The sequence below is a fragment of the Sinohyriopsis cumingii genome, chromosome 6 (genome assembly GCF_028554795.1).
Source record: "Sinohyriopsis cumingii isolate HCF-2022 chromosome 6, ASM2855479v2, whole genome shotgun sequence".
Classification (NCBI taxonomy): domain Eukaryota; kingdom Metazoa; phylum Mollusca; class Bivalvia; order Unionida; family Unionidae; genus Sinohyriopsis; species Sinohyriopsis cumingii.
This window is the reverse complement of record NC_142966.1, coordinates 135,303,956-135,327,146: the sequence shown is the minus strand read 5'-3', so window position 1 is coordinate 135,327,146 and position 23,191 is coordinate 135,303,956. Positions and strand designations below refer to the sequence as shown.

Sequence of the window (23,191 nt, the reverse complement as noted above, 5' to 3'; positions counted from 1 at the left end):
GCAATTCTTTGTCGGAAAGAAACCGCTGATCTTGCAGCTGTTGCGGATGCTCATACAATTACGGATCTACTATCTGTTCTTCTGTGAGTTCAGGCTAATTGAAGTAACCAGTATGTATTTGTGAGACGACAAAAAGAATCAACCTTATATTTGTTCTTAAGATAATAAAGTTCGGTCAGAGGTTTTTCAGTTGCTCGTGTGTACTTAAACATGTTGTAATACACATCTGATATATGTTTCTTTATTTCTGCGTCATCTGACTGACTGAAATGTGTCATGCTTTTCTAATCTTTCTAAAAGGTGTTTTGATCCTCTTGGAGCATCTGCAAAGTTGCCGCTATGTATTTTTATTTCAGCCCTTGTAAAATTCTAGTAATTTCTGAGTTACCATTACATTCTGCTTAACGGTGAGTAATATCAGCTGCGAGTTCATTAATATAACAGCCTTATGATGGTATCTGACAATAAGGTAATATACCACAATTGTCGTTTGCAAAACATCCGTAAAATCTCTACATAACTTGCTATTTAGAGGCCTAAGGAGACTTTCCGAATCCTTTGCAAGATTGTTCTTGAGTGGTGTGAGGTCATAAAATCTCTTATGAAAATATTACATATTTAAATGTATGCTGTTCTTGCTTCGTTAAAGTTGCCATAAGGTATTTATCTGATATTTTCATCAAACGCAATACAAGGGTTAGCTTTGCATATTTTGTCATGTTTTTAACACGTTCAAGGACAGCTGTAAATATGTTGGCTGTGTAATCATCGTAAAACATCGTAGGTTATGGTAATCCACTTCTTCTGTCGTCTTCTTTGACGACTTTTGGAATCTCATCTTGATGTGGTTGATTTTAAACAGTTGGGTTATCCCGTTTAGGTTTTTATTGACTCTGGCTGCTTCTCAACATAAACTGGCTGTGGTGGTGAATCCGCTTTGTCTGGCATCGCCATCATTTGCATGATTGTTTCTATATTACCAAAATGCAAGCCAGTCGCATAATACAAGTTGCGTTTTCCGGTTTTTGTTGTGTATAGTCTAAATGCTTTTTAAAGTTTTTTTTCTGGGAATTGGCGGTGTTTGTACTTGCAGTCCACTTTGTGTTCTTTACCTTTATCAGGCACCTAAGTATCCTGCGTTTGATCTTTTAGGGATTGATGACTGCAGTAATAATGTCTAGGTGCAGTTCTTCAATAACAGTGTTAATGAGCATATCGATCCTTTTTCAACTGTGTTTGAACCCTTGTCATTGCAAAACCTTTTGACCACATCATACTTTTCTAGATCTGACTGGATCCATGTCTACTCCCAGAAAGCCAGTGTGGGCTTCCGCGCAGGACAAGGGGCAGTGGACCTGATATTCGCTGCACGACAACTCCAAGAGTAATGCCAAGATCAACACATAGACCTCTTCACAACCTTGGTTGATCTGACCAAAACGTTTGACACAATCGGCAGACATAGACTTAGTAAGATCATGTCTAACTTCGGCTGATCAAAAAGGGTCATAAAAGTCGTTTGCCTGTTCACAACGGCACGATGGCCCACGTAATCGATTAAGTCGAACCTTCATATGTCTTCCCTGTCACAAATGGTGTCAAACAAAGCTTCGTTCTGGTTCCCACACTTTTCAGCATGATGTTCACTGCCACGATCACCCATGCGTTCCAAAACAGTGATAAGATCATCCATATCAGATACCGGTCCAACGGGAAGCCCCAGGCGATTGCAGGCAGTCACGAAGATGAAGGAAACAGTCATTAGTGACTTCCTCTTAGCTGACGACTGAACTCTCAATGCCAGCTCAGAAGAATACACGCAGACCAGCATGGAACGGTTGGCTGTGTCATACGACAACTACGGCCTCGGAATCAGCAGCAAAAAGACTGAAGTCATGTACCAACCTGCCCCTGGGAAGCCATTTTGCGAAGCGAATATCACAGTGAAGGGTCAGAAATTCCACACTGTCGGCATCTGCACGTATCTGGGCTGCATCCCCTCAATAGTAGTCAACAGCAGTAGTTGGAGATGTTGAAGCTATGTCGCTCTATGGTAGGACCTACATTGTTTTTATATCGTACCATTTTTTTACGTGGCGTTGCAAGGTCAGTCATCTTTCTGGAATTCACGTTAATGACTGCGTTCATTGTGCCACCAGTCTTCATATTAATAAAAATCGAAAAAGAAAACAAAACAAAACAAACATAGACAAACAGCATTTGAATCACATATGGTCATCATATTACCAATGGCTTGCGATGACAACCGGATGCCTGCAGAAAGTATTATTGTGTTCGGAAAGTAATCATGAGCTGTATTCACTGGGACTATTGCTGCAAAACACGTGTCTGTTTTGCCCCAGGTCGCCATATCTGCACTATCGGCAGACGTGAAAAAGTTTGTCACCTTGTTGAAGACTTGCTTAAGACTCAAGATCTGTTCTTCCCTATTCTTAATACGCACGTATTAAGATGCACGTTTGAAATTTCATCGGCCAAAACGCTACCAACAGAAATGCAAAGAACTATTCCTGAAATGTACCGTAAAAGCTTTAATGAATTATATCGACCATATTAGCCAACATGATGGCAGTAGCAAAGCTATTTTATGCAAATACTTTGCATACACTGCGTTGAAAAAGTGGATACAGAAGAAGACAAAAAGGAGGTCATGAGCAAGTAAGTAAAACAGCAGTAGCAACTGATTGGTCATGTTTTCGCAGAAAACGTAGGAGATTGTATTGACCATTTTGTAAAATGCCTGTTTAAAGTGAAAAGTATGTAAGCATTATTTCTGCGGCAAAATGGTTTATACAACAGGAGATATAAATAATTTCACAAAGGCTGATCATTGTTGACTGTGCAAAAACACACTTGGATACGATCGGGTTAGAGATCATTGTCATTTCACTGGCGTGGCTCACAACAAATGCAATCTCCATTTCAAGACGCCAGTGATTATGCATGACCTGCGCTTCTACGACACACATCTAATAGTGAAGCGCATGGGAAAATATAACTAGCATATTACATGCATTCCAAACATCATGGAGCGCTACATGCCACTTTGACTGGGCTATCTGCGTCTCATGCAAGCGTTGTTAGAGGAGCTGGTCAAATACACACAAGTATTTCTTTATACAGCGATGGAGTTTGACCTGCATATTGAACTTGTATAATACAAAGGAATCTACATATCTGACTTCATGTCGTCCTTAGAGCGGTTCAATGAACGAGCCTTTCACAGAAAAATGTGTTCTTTAGCAAGAACAATAACGGGGATGTCTCGGATGTGTAATTCGGACATTCCTGCAAGTTTTGGAATAAGTTCGATCTCAAAATTCTTGGCGAGTACGATTACATGTATCTATAGACGAACGTGATGTTGCCTGCTGACGTCTTTGAACTATTACAAGTCGTCTTACGTGTTGGATCCTGCATAGTATTATGCGGGCAGTGGCTTATAATACCGCTATTACATTGCCTAAGGTTCAGCTGAAAGTGATTAGGAACATCGATACGTACCACTTTATCGATAAAGGGCTGGGCTTTGGTGTCTTAGCTACTTCTCATAGACATTTGGTCGCAAACATTAGGTATTTACCAGGGTATGATGCAACGCAGCACAACAGGCTTATAGGTTGCATAGTGATCCAGAACCTTTATGACAGGGCTATGTTACAAACGCTCCCGCTGGCGGATTTTATTGGATACGGCCATTACGGCTTACTGAAGAAATGTTATGAAGCGACAACGACACTGGTTACATTCTAGAAGTCGATCTCAGATACCCCAAATAAACTTCATGATCTGCATAATGAGAAACAACTCGAACCAGAAAGTAAGACTGTGGACGACGCTATATTATGTCCACAAACGTTAGATATCAATGAAAAACTAGGTGTTGTTAACTTCAGCACTCCAAAGCTAATTCTGTACCTGATGGATAAGATGTGTTGTTTCATTTACTACAAAATCTGAAGTAATGTTTGATCTTGTTCTGAACTAGTCAGAATTCGCTGTTTGATCGAATTAAAACACGAAGCCTTTCAGAGGAGTTTTAACATAGCAGAATGAAAAAGCGTTTGAAAAGAACGTCTTTAAGCTCTTGGCAAAATGATAGAACGTATCAAAGAAGGAATATTTAAGAAGAAAGAACAGCTAGACAAGTAAGTGGTCGATCCTGGTTATATCGCAATAAAAATATTTCATGGGAACCGTGTAGCTATCCATAAAACGAAGACGCATATCTTTCTCAAAAACTGATCTACTTCCGTTTTGCTATTCTGCTATTCTGAAATAGTTAAAGCTGTTAATGTACGACTTCCATTATGGCTGCATCAAGGTGAAGTATGGTGACAAGACCGAGCTGTTTGTTTCTTACGGATACCGATTCCTTATATTACGAGATTAGGACTTGTGAAACTTACGAAGACATGTAAGAAGCAAAATAACTATTTTCTGTTTCAGATTATATGTGTGATAGCAAGCAACAAGAAGGTCACTGGCAATGTCAAATATGATACTTTTTTGTTCCAATAGCAGTGTTCTTTGTTCCCAGATCAAAGATACATTGAATTAGGCTTGCTGGCAGGGAGACAAAAACAAAGCGTGCAAAAGGCATCAAGAAAAGCGTCGTCAAAAATGTTCTCAGTCATGTCGATTATGTAAATGCACTTCTAGAGAAAACATTATGCGACTTTGAATAAGATCAGGTCAAACAAAGACGTGCTGTATACTGTAACATTCGACAAAAAGTGACCATTCTGTGTACGCTGACAAGCGATATGCTTTGGATGATGTTGCAAAAAGTTATCAGAAGCAACTCAGATCAATTTACAGGGTTGAATCTAATCTAAACTACAAAGAAAAAGGAAAACACAGCATTGTGAATATGATGATATCTGCTGGCTGACGTTCGTCATATAATGCAGCCATTGTACGAATGCCATGCATTTTCCCTGTTTTTGAAACGATGAAAAATGGTATTGTATACAAGTGACAGCGAGGCATTTCAAAGTTGCTAGCATCCGATTTGTTTGTCTTGCAATTTGTCTTGGATGTAACAAACTCTAGGTTATAGATCCTATTATCAATATTGTTGATCTTCAAAATATCTATTTCGAATGGTTCCATTAATGGATTCGAATATAAAACGATGCTCATACATTATCTTCCAAGCGGCATTGGTGACTGCAATGTTCACTAAGCAGAAGCCATTATTGTTTCGCTGCTTGGCAAGATGTTTATGTCTTAAAATATCTACAAAATTCCCAAGCATGACAACTTGTCATCAAACATTCGTAGGTAGTATGCCTTTATGATACTGAGTTAGCAACAAAACATAGCAAAGATGGATATCAACGTATTGCAAAGAATAATTGAAAAGTTCATATCTTACTATCCAAAATATTCGTCGCCGCTTCCTGCAATAAAAGCGTGGTAAGACACTGTGTACTTGGCTAGCAATATAGTGCAAGGAATATCAAACATTACATATGCTAACTTTGTTATTTATTATGGAGACATTAGGTCGAGTGATAAAACATCAAATATCTCAGTTTCTTTGAGAATGACAAATGTTCGTTGGATAGTCACACATTGTGTGCTGTTATGATGCAGCATCAGCAAAACCATTAAATTAAAGTAATGTGCATTTGAATGCAACCTACGTATTTAGGGACATAGTTGGTATGTTGTGTACAGACGCTAGTTGGAAAACGAGTGACGTAGTTGTGTCCAAGGTGTTAGATTTAAAGTAAATAATTACTGCTCTGGCCACTGTTTACACAGAGAAAATATAGCAACTGTAGAATGATACAAGTTTATGATAAGTTTTTGTTTTCTATATCAGCAAGTCCCCAACCCTCACCTCATTACAGAATACTGATCTTCGACCATTACTGTCACGTAGGTTTAAAATATCCGCTGTCCAGTGAAATGTTTTCAAACGTTTGTCCTCGTAAGACAGTTTCCTAAATTTATGTCTTTGTGGACGTTAGTAAAGAACAACGCCTGCTATCGCAGCAGTGGAATTTCCCGCGTTTGAGCACAATTTTTATATAAATGTATGCGCCAAACCATAAGGATTCAGGCCAAAATGAGAGGAATTGGTGATGGGGTGGGGTAGAGGGGATTATGTTAGTGATACGAAATATGAATGGGCAAACGTGCCAAGACAGTGTTCGTACTCCTGTCGTGTTCAAGCATCTGTACCAAAAATAATATAAAGAAAAATAGAAATGTAAGGCATGTCTTACCTAGATAGATTTATCGAAGACTCATCTTTCAATCGTTGCTTCTCTCTAATATCGTAAAAATTTGTATCTCTCGTGATCGTTGATATTATATGAGATACTGATGCACCAGGTCGGAGAACTGAGTTCCCACAAATCATTAGGAAATATGGCTTATTTCAGATTAACTAGTAGACGGGGGATATCCCAATATCCCTGACGCTTAAATGAGAGGATACATATCTATTGAAATGACATTATCCACTACGAACTTGATGGTTGATAGTATGTATGATTATTATATATTTATTGTCTTACAGGTGGTCGATTCCAGAGTGTCACAGGGAAATAGATATGGTATGTAGCAACATTAACTAAAAATGTGATAAATGAGCATTTCTTCATTTGTTGCAGCAATTGTAACGGCAAGGATTTTTCTACTAACCGGATCTATTACTGCAAAAAGTGAATGGTTTTTCATTTATTGGAGAAATATAAAAAATTTGAAAAAAGCTGCAAAAACTTAAATGTGTTTTACCTTATATGGCGACTCAACCATTGACCCTGTCAAGTTTAGGATAAATGTAATAGAACATGACAATAAGTCGTACAAAGCACAACAATCAGACATGTAAGATCTTAACATTTGAATGAGGAGAATTTAGCATGTACACGTGCATTGCGTTATATAAAGTGTTGGTGTTATGATGATATCCCTCCGTCTGCATTCTTTCCTTTGTGGTTTCTGCATGATAACCAGACACCTTTTTCTCTATCCGTCACCAAACGTTATGGATGATTTTCTGTAGGAGCAAAGAAAATAATTTATTGTTTGTTTATTTCAAAAACGGTTAAGTTCATTGTTAAGTTAACCTGGATACAAATAAACATTATTTGATTTTTAAATCAATGTAAAGTCACATGCCTTCACAAAACTCAGTGGTATGCTTGCACAACCTACCCTCATCAAAAGGTCTTACTGGCTATCAGTTTTTTTCCCCCCATTACTTGTTTCATCCATAATATAGCTTCACTTAACTGAGATAGAGAGAAAGACAGAAATATGTTGATTCTATCCGGTCCTAGGAGGTCATACAAATTTAAGACTGCCAGTTATGGATTTTGATGAATGTAGGCTGCTTGAGTCATACGTGGAGAAAGCAAGTAAATTCAAACAGAAGTTACGATATCGAGATCTTTTTGCTAGGACGATTTATATCGATTTCGGTTACAAAAGATTAATGTCAAAGTTAATTTGACACGGAAAAGAAAACAAAAGCGTCCTCCGCTTTGTAATTGCAGCATGTGTGTTTGTATTCGTGTGTGTGCCTTTTGGGGTTGGGTTAAGCAGCAGGGAGGGTGAACAGAGCAGTTTCTGGAGCAGTTATTTTGTAAAACTAAAGCTTCCAACAAAAAATGAGTAGATGGTGATTCCGACAAATATTTTTCAGACAAGGTGGGTGGGTGGGGGGAATAACATACCAGTCCATGCGTGAAAATAAAGCTTCCTACTAAGCGTCACCGAGACCTCTAACCGACCGATGTCTCTCTAATTAGGTTATTATTATTTGATGTCTGCATTTTCATCGTCACCCTCCCTCTTCCTGATGATACTGCTGTGGTGCAATTCAATCATTATTATATTAAATAATAATAACGCTTACCATGGAATCTCGCACAACTAAACTAGGTCGACAACAACGATAGACAATTAAGAAATATCTCCCCCTCCGTGATTCTGTCAAAGAAAAATTACTAGAGCGTCAGGAGTTTCAGGTAGAATTTACAGAAGGTGCAGAACAGTTATTTAAACCAATTGTCGAACCAACAAAGAAAATTGTTACAGCAACCGACGCAGCACAAAAAGCTCTTGAGACATTTCCAAATATGTCAACACTCTAAAATCTGCCGATTAGGTTAATGTTATATATCGCATCGCTACTGATACTCCGCAGATTAGATCTGCGTACGGAATCGGTGATCGAGTTGGTTTTGTCAACAACGGAGCTATGGCGTTATTTAACAGTGCTACGTATAACATCGACAAACGAAATATTGAATGATGCTTAGAAAACGTCGACGTCGCCACGACATTACTTGGCTTTGCAAGATACAGCGATGATTACTCGAGATCAGCTGGTCGATCAGTGATGTTTGCAAAGGATACAACTGATCATCCAGAAAGTAGAAACGTAACACTAAATGAAGTTGCATTATCGCTAGCAACAATGACATGAATTGGTGTTTCGGTTGCTACCGGAATTGCCGGTATTCTTAATATCATCGCAACAATTATCTACGTGCGCGTTTAATAAATTACACTCGTACACAACGAAGTTGTCCCCGACGACTCACGCACATTCCAAATTATCTTCGTTGATATCATCATGTCTCAATAATGGAGTAATATCAGATCAGGAATTCACATAAATGGTTAAGATTTACCATGAGGCAATCACTACGTTATCGACTGTGTCAGGAGACAGGGTAGAATCTCCCTTGTCTTCTATGAAAAATTAGATCTCCCTGATTTAAATAATAATAATAATGTCGCTAATGACTACGTCGTCAGAATTACTACAATAAATCTTTCCTAATACAACTCCTCTAAAAACCACGATAACACCAGCGAACTCAACCTAACCTGAGTTTGACGTTAGATTTCCAAGTGGTATTCCAGCGAAGGAAATCGCACTAGCACAATAGCGAGTGTGTCATAGCGGGCCAGATATTAGCTCAAAGTCATTCGGTAGGTTGAAACCAAATAATTCATTGGTATTTGCGATGACCAGAGATATCACCTGTTCATCAGGGATCACCAGAACCTCAACTCGGTGATTACACTTCAGACAAAAAAGAATAATTTGGAGTACCCTATATGAAATATTTTAGTGATGGATACCTGTAGGTGTATATGAGTGCGAGTTCGGCTCACACACCAAATGCTACACTTGATGATAATGGAATTAAAACATATATATTCTGGGAGTTTAAAATCGATGTTACTGGTAATGAGGCTGAATATCGCTTCGATGATATTACAAATGTATTTAATGATATTATTATCCATAATAATGCTAGTAGAGATTAACAACGCAATAAATTTACCGGGTTTGTAATAGAATATATCAATGAGAAACCGCGTGAGGTAATTATTTCACAGATTAAACACAAATAAAATCGAGGATGATCTTGAATGTTCCAACAGTAAACATGTACAGTCTGTTATTGATTCAACCGATTCATTCACCAATACTATTATCGAACGAATAGTCAAGCTAGAATTTTTTACGGGTTATGGCAGTATTTGACGTTGATTTACCAAAATTTAGCTTTTTTATGGAAATCTTATCAAAATCAGTGATATTATCTCTAAATATTTTCCACAAATCGTTGCCGCATGTAGAAAAATATCCCCACCTGCAAACAGCTTCAATTACAACAATGATCCATACGGTGGAGGTTGACACATTTCACAAGGTGTTGTTAATAACACAACAATGATCACGGTTAATCTTGTATGTGATGCTATCCATGGTAGCTATCAGGTAGATCTTGACAAATTCAGTCCGGCCCAGCAGGGACTTATTTTATATTCATTTGCACCTCAAGCTCCACCTAGATTTTAATTGTGTTAGAACTCGTTAATCCAGTTTATCTGCGATGTCATAATCCGCTGTTGTCACGGATACATTTCAAACGTACTGACCAGCGCGGATACCTACTTAATTTTAGAGGAGAATTTCTTACAATAAGTTTGCATGTAAGATCGTAGAGCGTCATCCTGACAAAATCATGATTTTCTAGAATAAAAACATATTTCTGAGTCTGCCTTGTCAGAGCTAACAAACAGTTATTTGTGTGGTATTATATATGTACCAACACGCGACAATTTTGGTATATAACAAAGAGGTACTCGAAGGTGCGTCAAAACAATCTTGACATTTCCACACGCAGAAAAGATTAGTGTTAATATACTTATTGTTGATTATGGCGATGAAGAATTTTGAAGAATTTTTGTTAACGCAGGAATAGTTAAATGAATTGCAGCGAGAACATATTATTACGATTGTGTACGATAGAGATCAAATTCTGAGTTATGCACATTCTCGCCTTAAATTTGATAAGCTTAAAATATATTAGAATAAACAAAAAATGTTTAGTACTATAGTCAGAAATGAATTATTCCCCTGATGACCTCGTCAACGACGTTGTCACCAGGTTCACACTTTCACTTTGTTTAGCTGTTACCAATGACGTTGTCATCGACGGTGTCACCGATTTCACTTTCACTTTCCGATTGTTTACAATCGGACATAATAGTTCTCAACAATCTGACACACACATTCAGAATCTTTTTTGTTCCGTATTCGTATGACAACTCTGATCTAATTTTCCCAATCGCGTGTGCGAGTGAAACGAATTATTTAACTTGTATGTCATCGACAGTCGCCAACGATTGTGTCATTGACTGCTGGAGCAATTTTATAAACCTGTATTCTGCTATTAATGTATATCTACCTTGGTATCTTCGTTCCTGCAGTGATTCAAAATCATAAATATTTTTTTTCCAGGATCAAGTTGATCAGAGGTTTGGATGGCACCGTCATGTAATTGTTCAATCGCAGAAATAATCGCATTAATATTTTCAGAATTCATTATATAATAAATATCTGTTTAAAATATAAACAAATATTTGTATTCCTCAACCTGGAATGTGCTTAGAACTGCACAACATATAATCTTAAACAACTTAATTATACATGTAATTATGGCACCCCTAATGGCGAGAATGCATACACCTCCATCTTGACTCACTACAGTGCTAAATTTGTCATTTGCCAATCTTTGTCAGAACAGTGCCGCTGTTTCGTGAGGTTCATTTTCATTGTCAGAGATTCTTACTTACAGTGGTGAAGTTATCTCTGTATTTACAAACATACATCTATTTAAATTTATTTACATCTATTTACATGTTTATGTACATGTTTTGTACATGTATTTACATCTTTTTACATCTATTTACATCTCTTTACATGTTTATTTACATGTTTATTGACACGTATTTACATCTATATACATGTATTTACATGTTTATTTACGCCTATTTACAACTATTTACATGTAGAATTAAATTAGTTAAGGTTATATGTTGTGCCGTGCTAAACACATTCCTGGTTGAGGAATACATTACATTTACACACAAACACAAAAACGGGGCCATCTCTACCTTCAACAGATTTCTGCACACCCACCCACGATCAACCCCGGGAGTACAAAATAGAACACCCCACGTGGTGACATGGCGGGAAGGTGTACATTTGCCTGTAAATAGGGAGAACCCCACTTATAACTGGAACTCCTTATATAGTTAAGGATTTTCATATGTCAATCCAGAAATAGCTCATGCATGGGGCGTGGTTTTTTATATATTTTTTAAAACTATTTTCCCTGATAAATTCGGGGAGGGGTAAGGAACCTGACAAGATAAAAAAACAACAAGAATAATGTTTTTTATTTTAAAAAACAAACAAAAAATAGTTCATTTATAAACGAATGTAGTTGTAAAATACACTCTCTGCATTTACCTCACATATTTATTTCCTTTCGCTGAATTACTCTGTCTTACGATAGGGGTGTTTCCTGTCTTACATTAGGAGAAAAATACTGAAATATTATTCATTGTTTGTAATGTCGATTTGGTTATCTCCGATATGATGGGAAAAATAACCAAGGACAATAATTCATTTGTAAATGAATACTGTTGTAAAATACTAGCAAGGTCACTGTTTAATCGCTGTACGTATCCCTGACAGTTATCTCTCTTGATCTAGTAACAAAATTCAAAAGTGATCCAAAGTAGAATTAGCGTCTACCAGGATATACATAAATGTTATTATTGTGTTTATATTTCTTTGAAAGCGTTTATTTGGTCATGTTATTTGCCACATAGTATATTGAAGTTCGTAAATCTAGAAATATTTACCATCTGCATATATCGATGGAAATTCATTTTCTTCGTCAGTCTCCACGTTCACATTTAACCTCTGTTGCGCGATTATCATTTTTCCCAGTAACATCAACTTTGCAATTCTGGCTTTGTGTATTAGACCGCAAATTACACAAAAAAATATTTTTCAGATTTGAATCAATACGATCGATCACAAGTCCAATTTCGATTAGCCCGTGAAAACACGCGTACAAACAATTGTGACAAAGATATATGTTTTCCAACAGTAAATTTGAGATAACTAGTATTAATGACAGAACCGACTGTTATTTTTAGTCGACAGTGCCTAATTACACCATCAATCAATGCCTAATATGATTTAATGTGTTGCAAATTGATTTTTTCTTCATTTATATAGTAATATTATTTATCAAAATAATTATTTTATTACTGGAGAAAATCTGGCGAGATAGTGTTCAGCGTTTTTATGGGTGATTTATCGGCGTTATTGTTTATCATAATATCGTTACAACTGTTTTTTTTTTTTACCACTGCATTCTACGCTCAACTGCATTTTTTCCCGGCCTCCTTTGCTATCTCATAAACATTGTTTTGGTCCTAGACTCCCTCTTCGCACGCTTTGTTTGTGGTATCCACAAAATTCATTCAGGCTTTGTTACAAGCAGTTGTAGAGCCAATCATCAACCACTTAGTTACTCTTTGCTTGAATCATTATATAGTATAAACTAAACTTCAAAATAAATATATATTTGCCTTAATTATAACAATTGAGGAATTTGCGAGACTAATTTCGATTAAACCTTCTCAAGGGAGGTTTTATCTTGACAAAATAATCCCTGACTTGCCGAAGCGAGCTCTGGTTGATCCGACGAATCAAACTATGATCAGTAGTATTCATGGCTCCAAGAGAGAGTTTCGCGACGATGGTCATGCGTGGTCAACATTTAGACGTTGAGGCTACAATGAATGACCATCGAGCAGGGACGATTATTAATTATCTCGACAAACAAAGATACATTTTGAAACTAAATTTTATTGCGGAAGCAGATGATACTTGGATTATCCGTAATAAAGGTGACCCTGTTCGATTACATTACGCTGAAGATGTTGTAACGTTAAGTAAAAATACCAAACCAGGATCGCTAACTGGTATTGACAAACCATATTATGAACGAGCATATCCTGTGACGGCAGTTGTTTATGCGATATATCCGCTGAATGATAAACCGAGCGTCGATGATATCAAACCGATGAAACTTTCGAAGCTGAATTATGTTGCTGAGAGAATTACAGAACATTTTACAAACGCGATACGTGGAAATGGTCTAAAAGATCTTCTACGTAAAAAATAAATGAGTGGGAGGAGCGTGCCAAGGAACATGGCACTACGATCATCGAAGTTGCGTCGCTGGAAAAAGAAACAATTAAAATTTCCGATAATAGTGAAAATAATAACCAGTGAGATTTTGTACAAGTCAAAATATAAATTGAAGGGAACTGCGATAGAGATCATTGATCATAAAACGCACGCGTGGATCATGGATGTAACACTATGTCCACGCGATAGAACTGTTATATTTTATAACGGTGATATTTTTGATTTATCAATAAAATTAGTAAAAGCGATTCTGTATCTGTATGGTTGTTTCACAGTTCCTAATATGGAAATTATGATCAGTTTGTACGACCTAATGGAGATATTTATCAATTAGAGTTCCTACACTCGGAAATGAAAAATCTTGCGTCGAAATATACCGATGATGCTGAACTATTACTCGGTAATTGTTTTTGTCGTTCCATCATTGCTGCTCATTATGCTCAGGACAAAATTCATGGTTGCCGACAAGATTGGAATTTCTTGTTGATGTGCAGCTAAGCTGTGACGAATACGGACATCGCGGATTGTGGAATACCAAATACGATTGTGTAGATGTTATCTCAGTCGATATGGTTGCATGTTATCCTGGAGGTGCTCTTGGAATGGGAGAGGGTGCTGAATATTTTAAAAGATTTCGACATCCAACACACGAAATGACCAGATTTGCGATAAACGGACAATAACCAGATTTCGATTTGACTGGATTTGCATGCATTTAATCGTTTTCCTTCACGGAAAATCTCCATCAGATGGTTTATGTCTGGTTTGGTTGTCATTTTTCAGAAAATATTGGGCTCCAACAGTGCTATTACGATTTATGCTTGATGCAGGAATTTTAAACTCGTTAACCGTAGGAGAAGCAATAATATTATATCGTCGTCAGACCCAGGGTTGGTTACCTGTAGTTGAAAGATATGTTTTCGACGAAATCTTTGAGCGTAATCCAGACGAAGATGACAACGAAACTAAACTTGAAAATGTTCTTGGAAGAAAAATAATTGATAAATTTACACAAGGAGGATCATATCATCATAAACTATATTGCACAACGATTATTTTTCAACGATGCCGAACTTGATTTTACAATTACTAATACAAGATAGAATAGCACATTTATAAGCCAGATTAATGCTTATATGTTGGACGGAACTAAATTAGGTACAGTTGTGATCTATATTGAGTGTGACTCACCACAGTTTACTTAAGATATTCGATGTTAGCGTGTTTTTCGATCAGTTTATGATCGATGATAAACAGATTTTCTGATACTGCAGTTTGATTTACCATCGATTCATTTATGTGAATAAAAATATACGGATTTGCTAAAAATTGGTACCGATGCATCATGGGACGAATGGAGGATAAAACGAGAAAAGATACTTAGGTTTTGTGTATTAAACCGATGTTGAATCTAAGAATATTTATAATACAAATAGTCAAATGTTAGCGTTGCCATTAGCACCATCGGTATATGATCCCCTGGTCAGACATAAAACTATCTTAATGGGTACGGGCTGTGGTTGTGATAAAACAACGCGTGCGATTGAATGATTTCGGAATTTTGATATAGTTGTTTTGACACCTACAAAAAGACTTGCCAGAGAGATGAGCGAGCGTGGAATGAAAACTCAAACTTATCATAGTTTCTTTAGATGGAAAAGAGATGCATGGACTCCTGAACGATCGACTAAACATATATCCATAGGATCATTTTTTGGGATGAAATATGTACAGTGTTACTAGTTATGTCAAAAATATTTCTTGATTGGTTTTTGACGAAAACTACTGCTGTTATTATGTGTGGCAATCATGGTCAGCCACCACCTTTTGTTGGAATCATCTCCGCATGAATGTTAAAAATATTTGTAGATTATTATCAGAAAATAAGTGATGATTACCGAGCGCTTGATCCAGAATCAAGGGAGTTAAATTAATCAGACTGCAGCCAGATACAATACATTGTGAAATAATGTGTAAAGTAATTCCAGAAACTCCTATGAATGATTTTTGGAATTTATGGAGTCCTGTTGATTTAATAGTTGCAAGTAAAAAGATAGTTCGTGATACACTTCGACAACAATTATTTATGATGCATAAAGAAAAATGTCAGATCTACATGTACCGTTGTGTTATCGCCCAGCAGATACGCGACGGCAAAATATTGAAGTTGAGATTCCTGGAACCTTGAGGTAGTGAAGGGAGAAACAAAAGCTCGTTCTTAATGAGATGGTTTCGGGTCATATGAGTGCCGTTGCGAGTGCATTAACGATGTATAAATCTCCATGGTCGCTAGGATATACTATAACAATTCATTCGTCACAAGGATTAAATATTTTCGATACCAATATTTCGATTGTTCATGATCGTATTGAATGGTCAAATTTAGTTTATCTGGCAGTATCTTGAGTCAGAAGAATATCTCAGCTGAGAAGGTTTGTTATAGACTGCGAAGTGAATAATAATCAAACTACTGGCAATACCGATTATGTAGTAAGAACATATTAGCTGGTTATAAACAGTATGATTGATCATTGTGCGAGCTGTAACACATTAATGTTGTGACAGTATTTTAGTTATAATCCAAGACAGTCTACCTTGGATAGAATTAATAGCAGTCTCGGCCACATACGCGAAAATGTTATGCTAACCTGTATTGAATGTAATCGACGCCGGGGCGCTGGTGTCCTGCTTTCACAAAATTTAAGGCGGTGTTAATTGTGTATCTTCAGGAAATACGTGTAATTGTTCACGTACAAATCCACGTTGAGAGAGCCATTGAACCTAAAGTGTAAATTGCAGGTATACCCGTGGATCTTACCACGCTGAAAATTGTATATGTGGTTACACTCCAAAATGGGTGTGTCTCTCATTTTTAACACCCTTCAAGTTGACCAGGTTCATATAAATATCTTACATTCACATTACCTGGTACTGATTGTTTTGAGACAGGGTTATGTCTTTGTGTTGGTATATTTTTTGTGATCGCATTGATTGGTTTCATGGAAATTCCGCGAGTAATTTCATTATTTAACGCAGCTATCACACTTGGTAGTTTTGCAACCCATTCACGAGATCTCTTGTCCACCTGAACTTTGTTCAAGGATATTTCCTGCGCATGTTCATAACCAAACAATCGCTCAACAAGTGTTCGATTAAATCGTTCAACGATTTCCTGATCGCGATGAACTGCACCAAACATTTCTTTGCCATGATCTGCCTGTAGCAACTGTGACCATTGCAAGGATCCTCGTTGATCAATTCGTTCAAACTCAGATGCAACTTCAGCTGCTGTTTCAGTTGATAGTGGTTCTGCTTCTTTATATCTGCTTGCAACGTCAACGACAGTTAACGCATATTTGTATTTGCGTGATTGACATATACCACTTTGAATATTATCATGTGGTAAAACCTGGTAATTTACCGAGTGAAGCAGCGATATGTCCGCCTGTTTCATTAGAGATAAATTTGTATATTTTTGTACCACATTCCACACATATGCCTGTAAGCGCAGGCTTTTTATTCCTCGTCGTTATTGTTGTTAATCCACTGGTGGGGTGGGTGTTCTGCATCGAATACAATATAAATTCATATCATTTATTATATTTGTACAACATGGATATCATTGATTTTTCAGCTATACGAAAACAAAAACCAGTCAAGCATTATTCTGCGCTACCGAATTAAATTAGAGCAATTGTCATGGGTCCATCTGGGTCTGGTAAGACGCAATTGTTACTTAATATGATAATGAGATGGCTCAAATGGGATAAGTTGTACTTAGTGTCCCCTTCCGTAGATGATCAGTGATGCTACAACGTGCTTAAAGATTTTAATGAAATCTCGACATTGTTGGACGAGGAGGGAAATGATATTGAGTTTATCACCGATATTGATGATGCTCCATCTGTAGATGACCTCGATGGATGTAATCATAATCTCGTAGCATACGATGATGTAATGTTAGACAAACAATCAAATCCAGCTCGGATATTTTCGCGAGTCAGTCACAAAAATACCGATATAATATATATTACTCAGCGAAAAACGCAAATACCTAAACTGATCACAGATAACTTTAATCTTCTGATTTAATTTAATAGAGTCGATACACATACTCTACGAAACATTCATCAGACTTGGTGTTCTGCGGACTTGGATATGATTAAATTCAAAAATTTCTTTTCACGCGCGCAAGCGATTCCTCATGGATCCTCAGTCGTGATATCGTATAGGTCTCGATACAATGTTTGGTTGAGAGAGCAGGAAGGGTGACGACGAAAATTCAGACATCAAATAATAATATCCCAATTAGGGAGACCTCGGTCGGTTAGAATCCTCAGTGAAGCTGAGTAGGAAGCTTTATTTTCACGAATGGACTGGTCTGTTCGCCATCCACCTTGTCTGAAAAATATTTGTCGGAATCACCGTCTGCTAATTTTGTGTAGTAAGCTTTATTTTCGCGAAATAACCGCTCCAGAAACTGGTTTGTTCACCCTCCCTGCTGATGGTGAGATGAAATCCATTGATGTATGGGCCATGTTCATGACCACATAAACTTTAAAAATAATGTTTCTCACTTTTCTTTTCTTATGTTCTTCTCCATCTGCATAAACGTTTAAGATTATTAATTAGTTGCACAGTGGAAAAATGAAATAAATGCAATATATTGATTATGAAATCAAAGATTAATATAACGTGACGGAAAGAAAGAGTAAGGATCAGTTATCTTTGTAAAATAATGAATCATTTTGTGGTTGGGGATCGGGGTGGGTAACAAAATTAAAAGTGAATAAATAAGGCAGGGTGTAGATCCTATTTTGAACTACTGTTACAACCAAGAAAGACCATTTCCTTTTGGTGTGTGGTGACGCCCACCCCAAGGCAAAACATACAAATGATCCACGGTGAAACTGAAGGTCCGAAGAACCGGTATTATCTGCTAACTTTAGGTCCCTACTGTAGTGATTTTGGCTTAAGTGAATGATTACAGGGCCACATTCGAGATATAATTTAAGCAAATGATTATTAGCCTACAGTTTTGTCATTGAAGCTAATTCAAATTCACGCAATCGCTTTAAGCAATCAGCCACATCATGAATTTGTAATCTCTTGTTTGTTCAGTTAGTGGGAGAACAAAAAGAAAACTTTAAACATTTTTCCCTCTACACAAATGAGAACACAAGTTATATTATTTTAAATACATTAGATTTTAGATAGGTGATATAAATATTTCATGGATTTAACATAAAAGAACAATCTCAGTACCAAGTGAGAACATGCATATCTTTTCATGTTTAGATGGGATTACATTGGGGTAAAATCTAGCTGTGATACAAAACAACACTAAAAATCCCAGACTCTATTTCCAAGAATGTTACTTTAGAACACTTGGTATTTAAAGAGAATAATACTAGACAAAAAATACAACTGTCTCTGCTCAGATCGTATAACACATATAATTTCTAGATAAGCAGGATTATATTCCTCTAATTGTCCTCAGGTCACAATTAGCATTTTCTAAAGAATAAACTATTGCCTAATGGAAAATTTAATTCTGGAAGGTTACAAATATCAACAAGATAAAGTCTTAGTCATAATTAAACCTGTTTCAACAATTATAATATAAAATGTAATAATCAACAGGTAGACACTGCATTTCATGGGGAATTTCGAATGTTATTTACACAGATTGAGATAATCATGTCGTTTACAAAACCAAAGTCAATGAATCTGGTCAGGTGGAAAATGACTTTGATTTTTGACAAATCAAATTCTAATATATAATTATGCATAGCATATAATTAATAAAAAAACCCAACAAACTATGCAAAGTAAACATACAGAACGCTTTGCATATTTTTGGAAGATGCACACAGCTCTGCAGTTATTCTTAATGGGTTGTCCATCTTGGATGATCTGCCTTTGGCAGACCTTGACACTATCAACGAATCTGAACTTCGATTACACGTCTAGATAAGCTTCTGTTAAGGAACATTTTTCTCTGCTAAATGTCCGTGCAAAATTAGATAGCCCATCATGATATCGAAAATAGCCGTTGTTACCAATAACTTTAGGTATTTATTTGATACACATTTTAGACGGAAGGCCTATACTGTAATAGTCCTGCTGTTGCATCAGTGTGCGAAACCGTTAAACGTTTCCGTATAATGTGCGATAACGTGTGTTTAAAATGTTAATTGTCTTAAACACTCAAAATACATACACTTGTGTGAAGCACACATAATAAACACGATCTACAACACTTAGTGAACGTTGTTGCTTGTTTATAGGCAAGCATTACAGTGTCTCCTGGTTTGAATTATCACTTCGTTTTGTAACTCTACTTGGTACCGATTTTGGTGATGGGTCGAAGTTGTAAATGACATAGCTTTGGCAATGAGCAACATAAACCTTTAGATAAGCGATGTCCCAAAAGTATATTCTCCTACTTTAGCTCTCCAGTTTGCTCTGCTTTATAATTGGTTCACATGTCCCTCTCCATTTATTCAAGATTCTTGTCTAGAATCGTTCTAACTCTTTTTGTTCAATTCTTTGTAAAGTGAAAATTCTGTTTGAACTTGAGTCTTTATCTTTTAGGTTTGTAAATCAAAGTACTCATATTTGTCCATAGTTGTTCATTCGTTTGATAGTAACTTGAATGTTTCCTATGTTGGTCTTGTTTTATCTAATCTAGTCAAAAAAAATTCCAAAATATTTGATTGTTGCTTTTCCTTGTTATGTATTTCCTGGTTGCTGCTTTGAGTATGGCTCAGAGGTGTAGACCTCCTGTTAGGCTGCAATTGACGGAAAATATGAAATGGGGGTCAAATTCACAAATCATTCTCACAATTCCGGATGGTCATATCAATTGCAAAACACACTGATTATCTGACTGGTTAAATGTAAGAATCATTCTTAGAATTCATTGTAAAACATCCTACCATGCTAGCCATACCACATGGATAAATATCAAAATCAAGTCTAAAACTAGAGTTTATGCAGACATTTTCACCAAAATGAAATAAAATAAAAGACTTTTGGCTCATTGACTTCAACCATTCATTAAATCTGCAAAAGTTGGTACTACATGTTTCGGGCGGTGTAAGAGAGGTGGCGATGACGAGCTTTCTCTTAACGCTTGATTTTCAACAAACCCAACTGTTACTGCATTCCAGACAATCGTGGTAAAATGAGTCAAAAAGCCCTCTGTACATCTTCATCAAACGGGCAGTATGCGTAGAGACTTCGTATAAAATAATCCAGCGTCGGGACCTACTTGATAACAATCATCTTTCGAAAGCTTAATTTTTATATTTTCTCTTATTTGTAATCTACTTTTCAAATATTTACTCCAAATCTATACCACCTCCTATTGCGCCACATGGCTTCAATTAATATCGAAACTGCGTGAGAGAAGAATCGATCAAAAATATGACGGACAGGCTATGGACGGAGAGACTGATGCACGGACGCTATCACAGTATGTGTGCCTTCGTTGAATGCGTGTATAAGAGATAACGCAGAGGAGCTTTCTTGACTAAAGCTACTAAAATATGAACATAAGCCAAAGTTAGATGTGGTATTGTGTGATAAAACAAGGATCTGTTTATGATGTGTAGTAACATACATTGGTGATATTAAAAAGAAACCGATACGAATGTGTCACTTACCGTAAGTTTTGACCTTGGAATTGTTTGTCACTCCATTGGAAGAAGTTACACAAAAGTCTTTTGCTCATTTTCTACAGCAGGATATATAGAAAAATGGAATACTATGTAATTTGTGGTTCATTTAACGCATTCTTTTCATTTAGCGTTGTTACAGGTAATTATTTGTTTTCTAAACTGTAAGACCTAAAACATAAAGATGTTTATTTTTAAGCATTTTACTCAAAGATTAATATTATGTCATACAAATAAAGCATAATCTGATTTAAATATACTGAACATATGAAGGACTTTTATTATTTAATTCTTTCTTTGAGGCATCAACACCTATTCTAGTCGCCGCCATAGATTTCGGAACAACCTATTCTGGATGGGCGTTCTCATTCAAGCACGAGTATACATCAGACCCGACGAGGATTAGCTGCAAACAGTGGACCGGAGGACAGTTCGTATCCACGAAGGCCCCGACTACAGTGTTGATAAAACCAGACGGAAAGACATTGGATTCCTTCGGTTATGATGCTGAAGCAAAGTATGCTGAGCTAGCATCTGAGGACGATGAAGAACATGAACACTGGTATTTCTTTCGCCGTTTTAAGATGCTACTGCATGAAAAAATGGTACGAGGGACGTGACGATAATAATAATAATAATAATAATAATAAGAAGAAGAAGAAGAAGAAGAAGCAGAAGATGAATAGACAGTCTCATCCACAAATTGGTACAGCCTAAGACGAGCACAGTTGACTTCTCATGTCGCCACTGAATCATATTGTGCGCGACACTATACCGATGTGTTAGAATGGTGCATGTGAGCATTGTTTATCCTAGCAAAGGAAAATATATAATATTGCATGGTACATATCTTGATTTATTCAGACTATTATCTATTTTTATAGGTAAACATAACGTGTTGTTTATTTGACTAATTTTGAATTAGATGCATAGTACAGCTGCGCTAAGGAGTAGAGATTCATTGACTGCTTTGTCATACGTTTGATTATCTTAAGACAGGAGAAAACTATGAACCCATGTATTTGATAAGGGTGCACAACTTTGAAACATTTTACCCATAAAATGTACTGCGAAAATATGACGCTTCAAACGCTTCGCTTCAGTTCAATGCTGAGTTTCCAAACCAGCTGCTATGTTATAACGTAATTGTTGTGAGAATGCCATCGATGATTAAACAATTGGGAGAGAAAGATTATACTAGAGTAGATTCATGATGTTCTCTTATCAATTTAGGTCAGGCGCCAGTGAAAAGTAGACATCGAAATCAATCTAAAATGTGTACATATCTTGGATTTTTCCAGCGCTCAAGTCCTTTCAATTTTTCGGGACAAACGTCTGGATGATGACAAATACACAATAGAAAATCTAAACAATTAAATATGCTACTCTCGAGCGGTTATTGTTCGTCTTATTATTATTATTATTATTATTATTATTATCATTATTATTATTATTATTGCATTTGACTTTTACTTACGTGTAAGGTGTATGGTGAATGAAGACATTATATGGTAATATGGAGAAATCTTACACTGAGACATGTGAGCCATTTCTGTGTGAATAGAAACTATGCTACATCAGACCTTACACCTCTTATTTGTTTTCCAATCAGTGTGTGTCACGGTGTACTAACAAACAAATATTTCTCATTATTTTAAGTCGGTGTTTTGTAATTTTGTTTAATACTACGTATACAACAATCTTAAACGCTGTTCCAAAACGCTGAATTTTAATGTGTGAAAAATTATACATCATGAAACGTCCTTGAAAATCAAGTGACAGTATACAGTAGAAATGCGAATAAGACCTACACATATATAATGCGAATAATGTTTAGTTGTGCGTGTAAAGAGGTGAGAAAAGTTTGGAGAAAAACAATAACACATAAACAAACATTTGTAAAAGGAAAATACAGTATAGTAAG

The 23,191-nt window shown here is 36.5% G+C and overlaps 1 protein-coding gene across 1 annotated transcript in view; it reads left to right on the top strand.

The window, feature by feature from the left end:
* The window catches only part of LOC149798050 (heat shock 70 kDa protein 12A-like), a 49,937-nt gene that overhangs the window by 5,775 nt on the left and 20,971 nt on the right, over positions 1–23,191 (top strand). Inside the window, exons 2-3 of the mRNA XM_089963139.1 lie at positions 6,557–6,593; positions 21,570–21,872. Of these exons, the coding sequence (XP_089819265.1) occupies positions 6,591–6,593; positions 21,570–21,872 (306 nt within the window). The 5' untranslated portion in view covers positions 6,557–6,590. The remainder of the gene's footprint in view (positions 1–6,556; positions 6,594–21,569; positions 21,873–23,191) is intronic.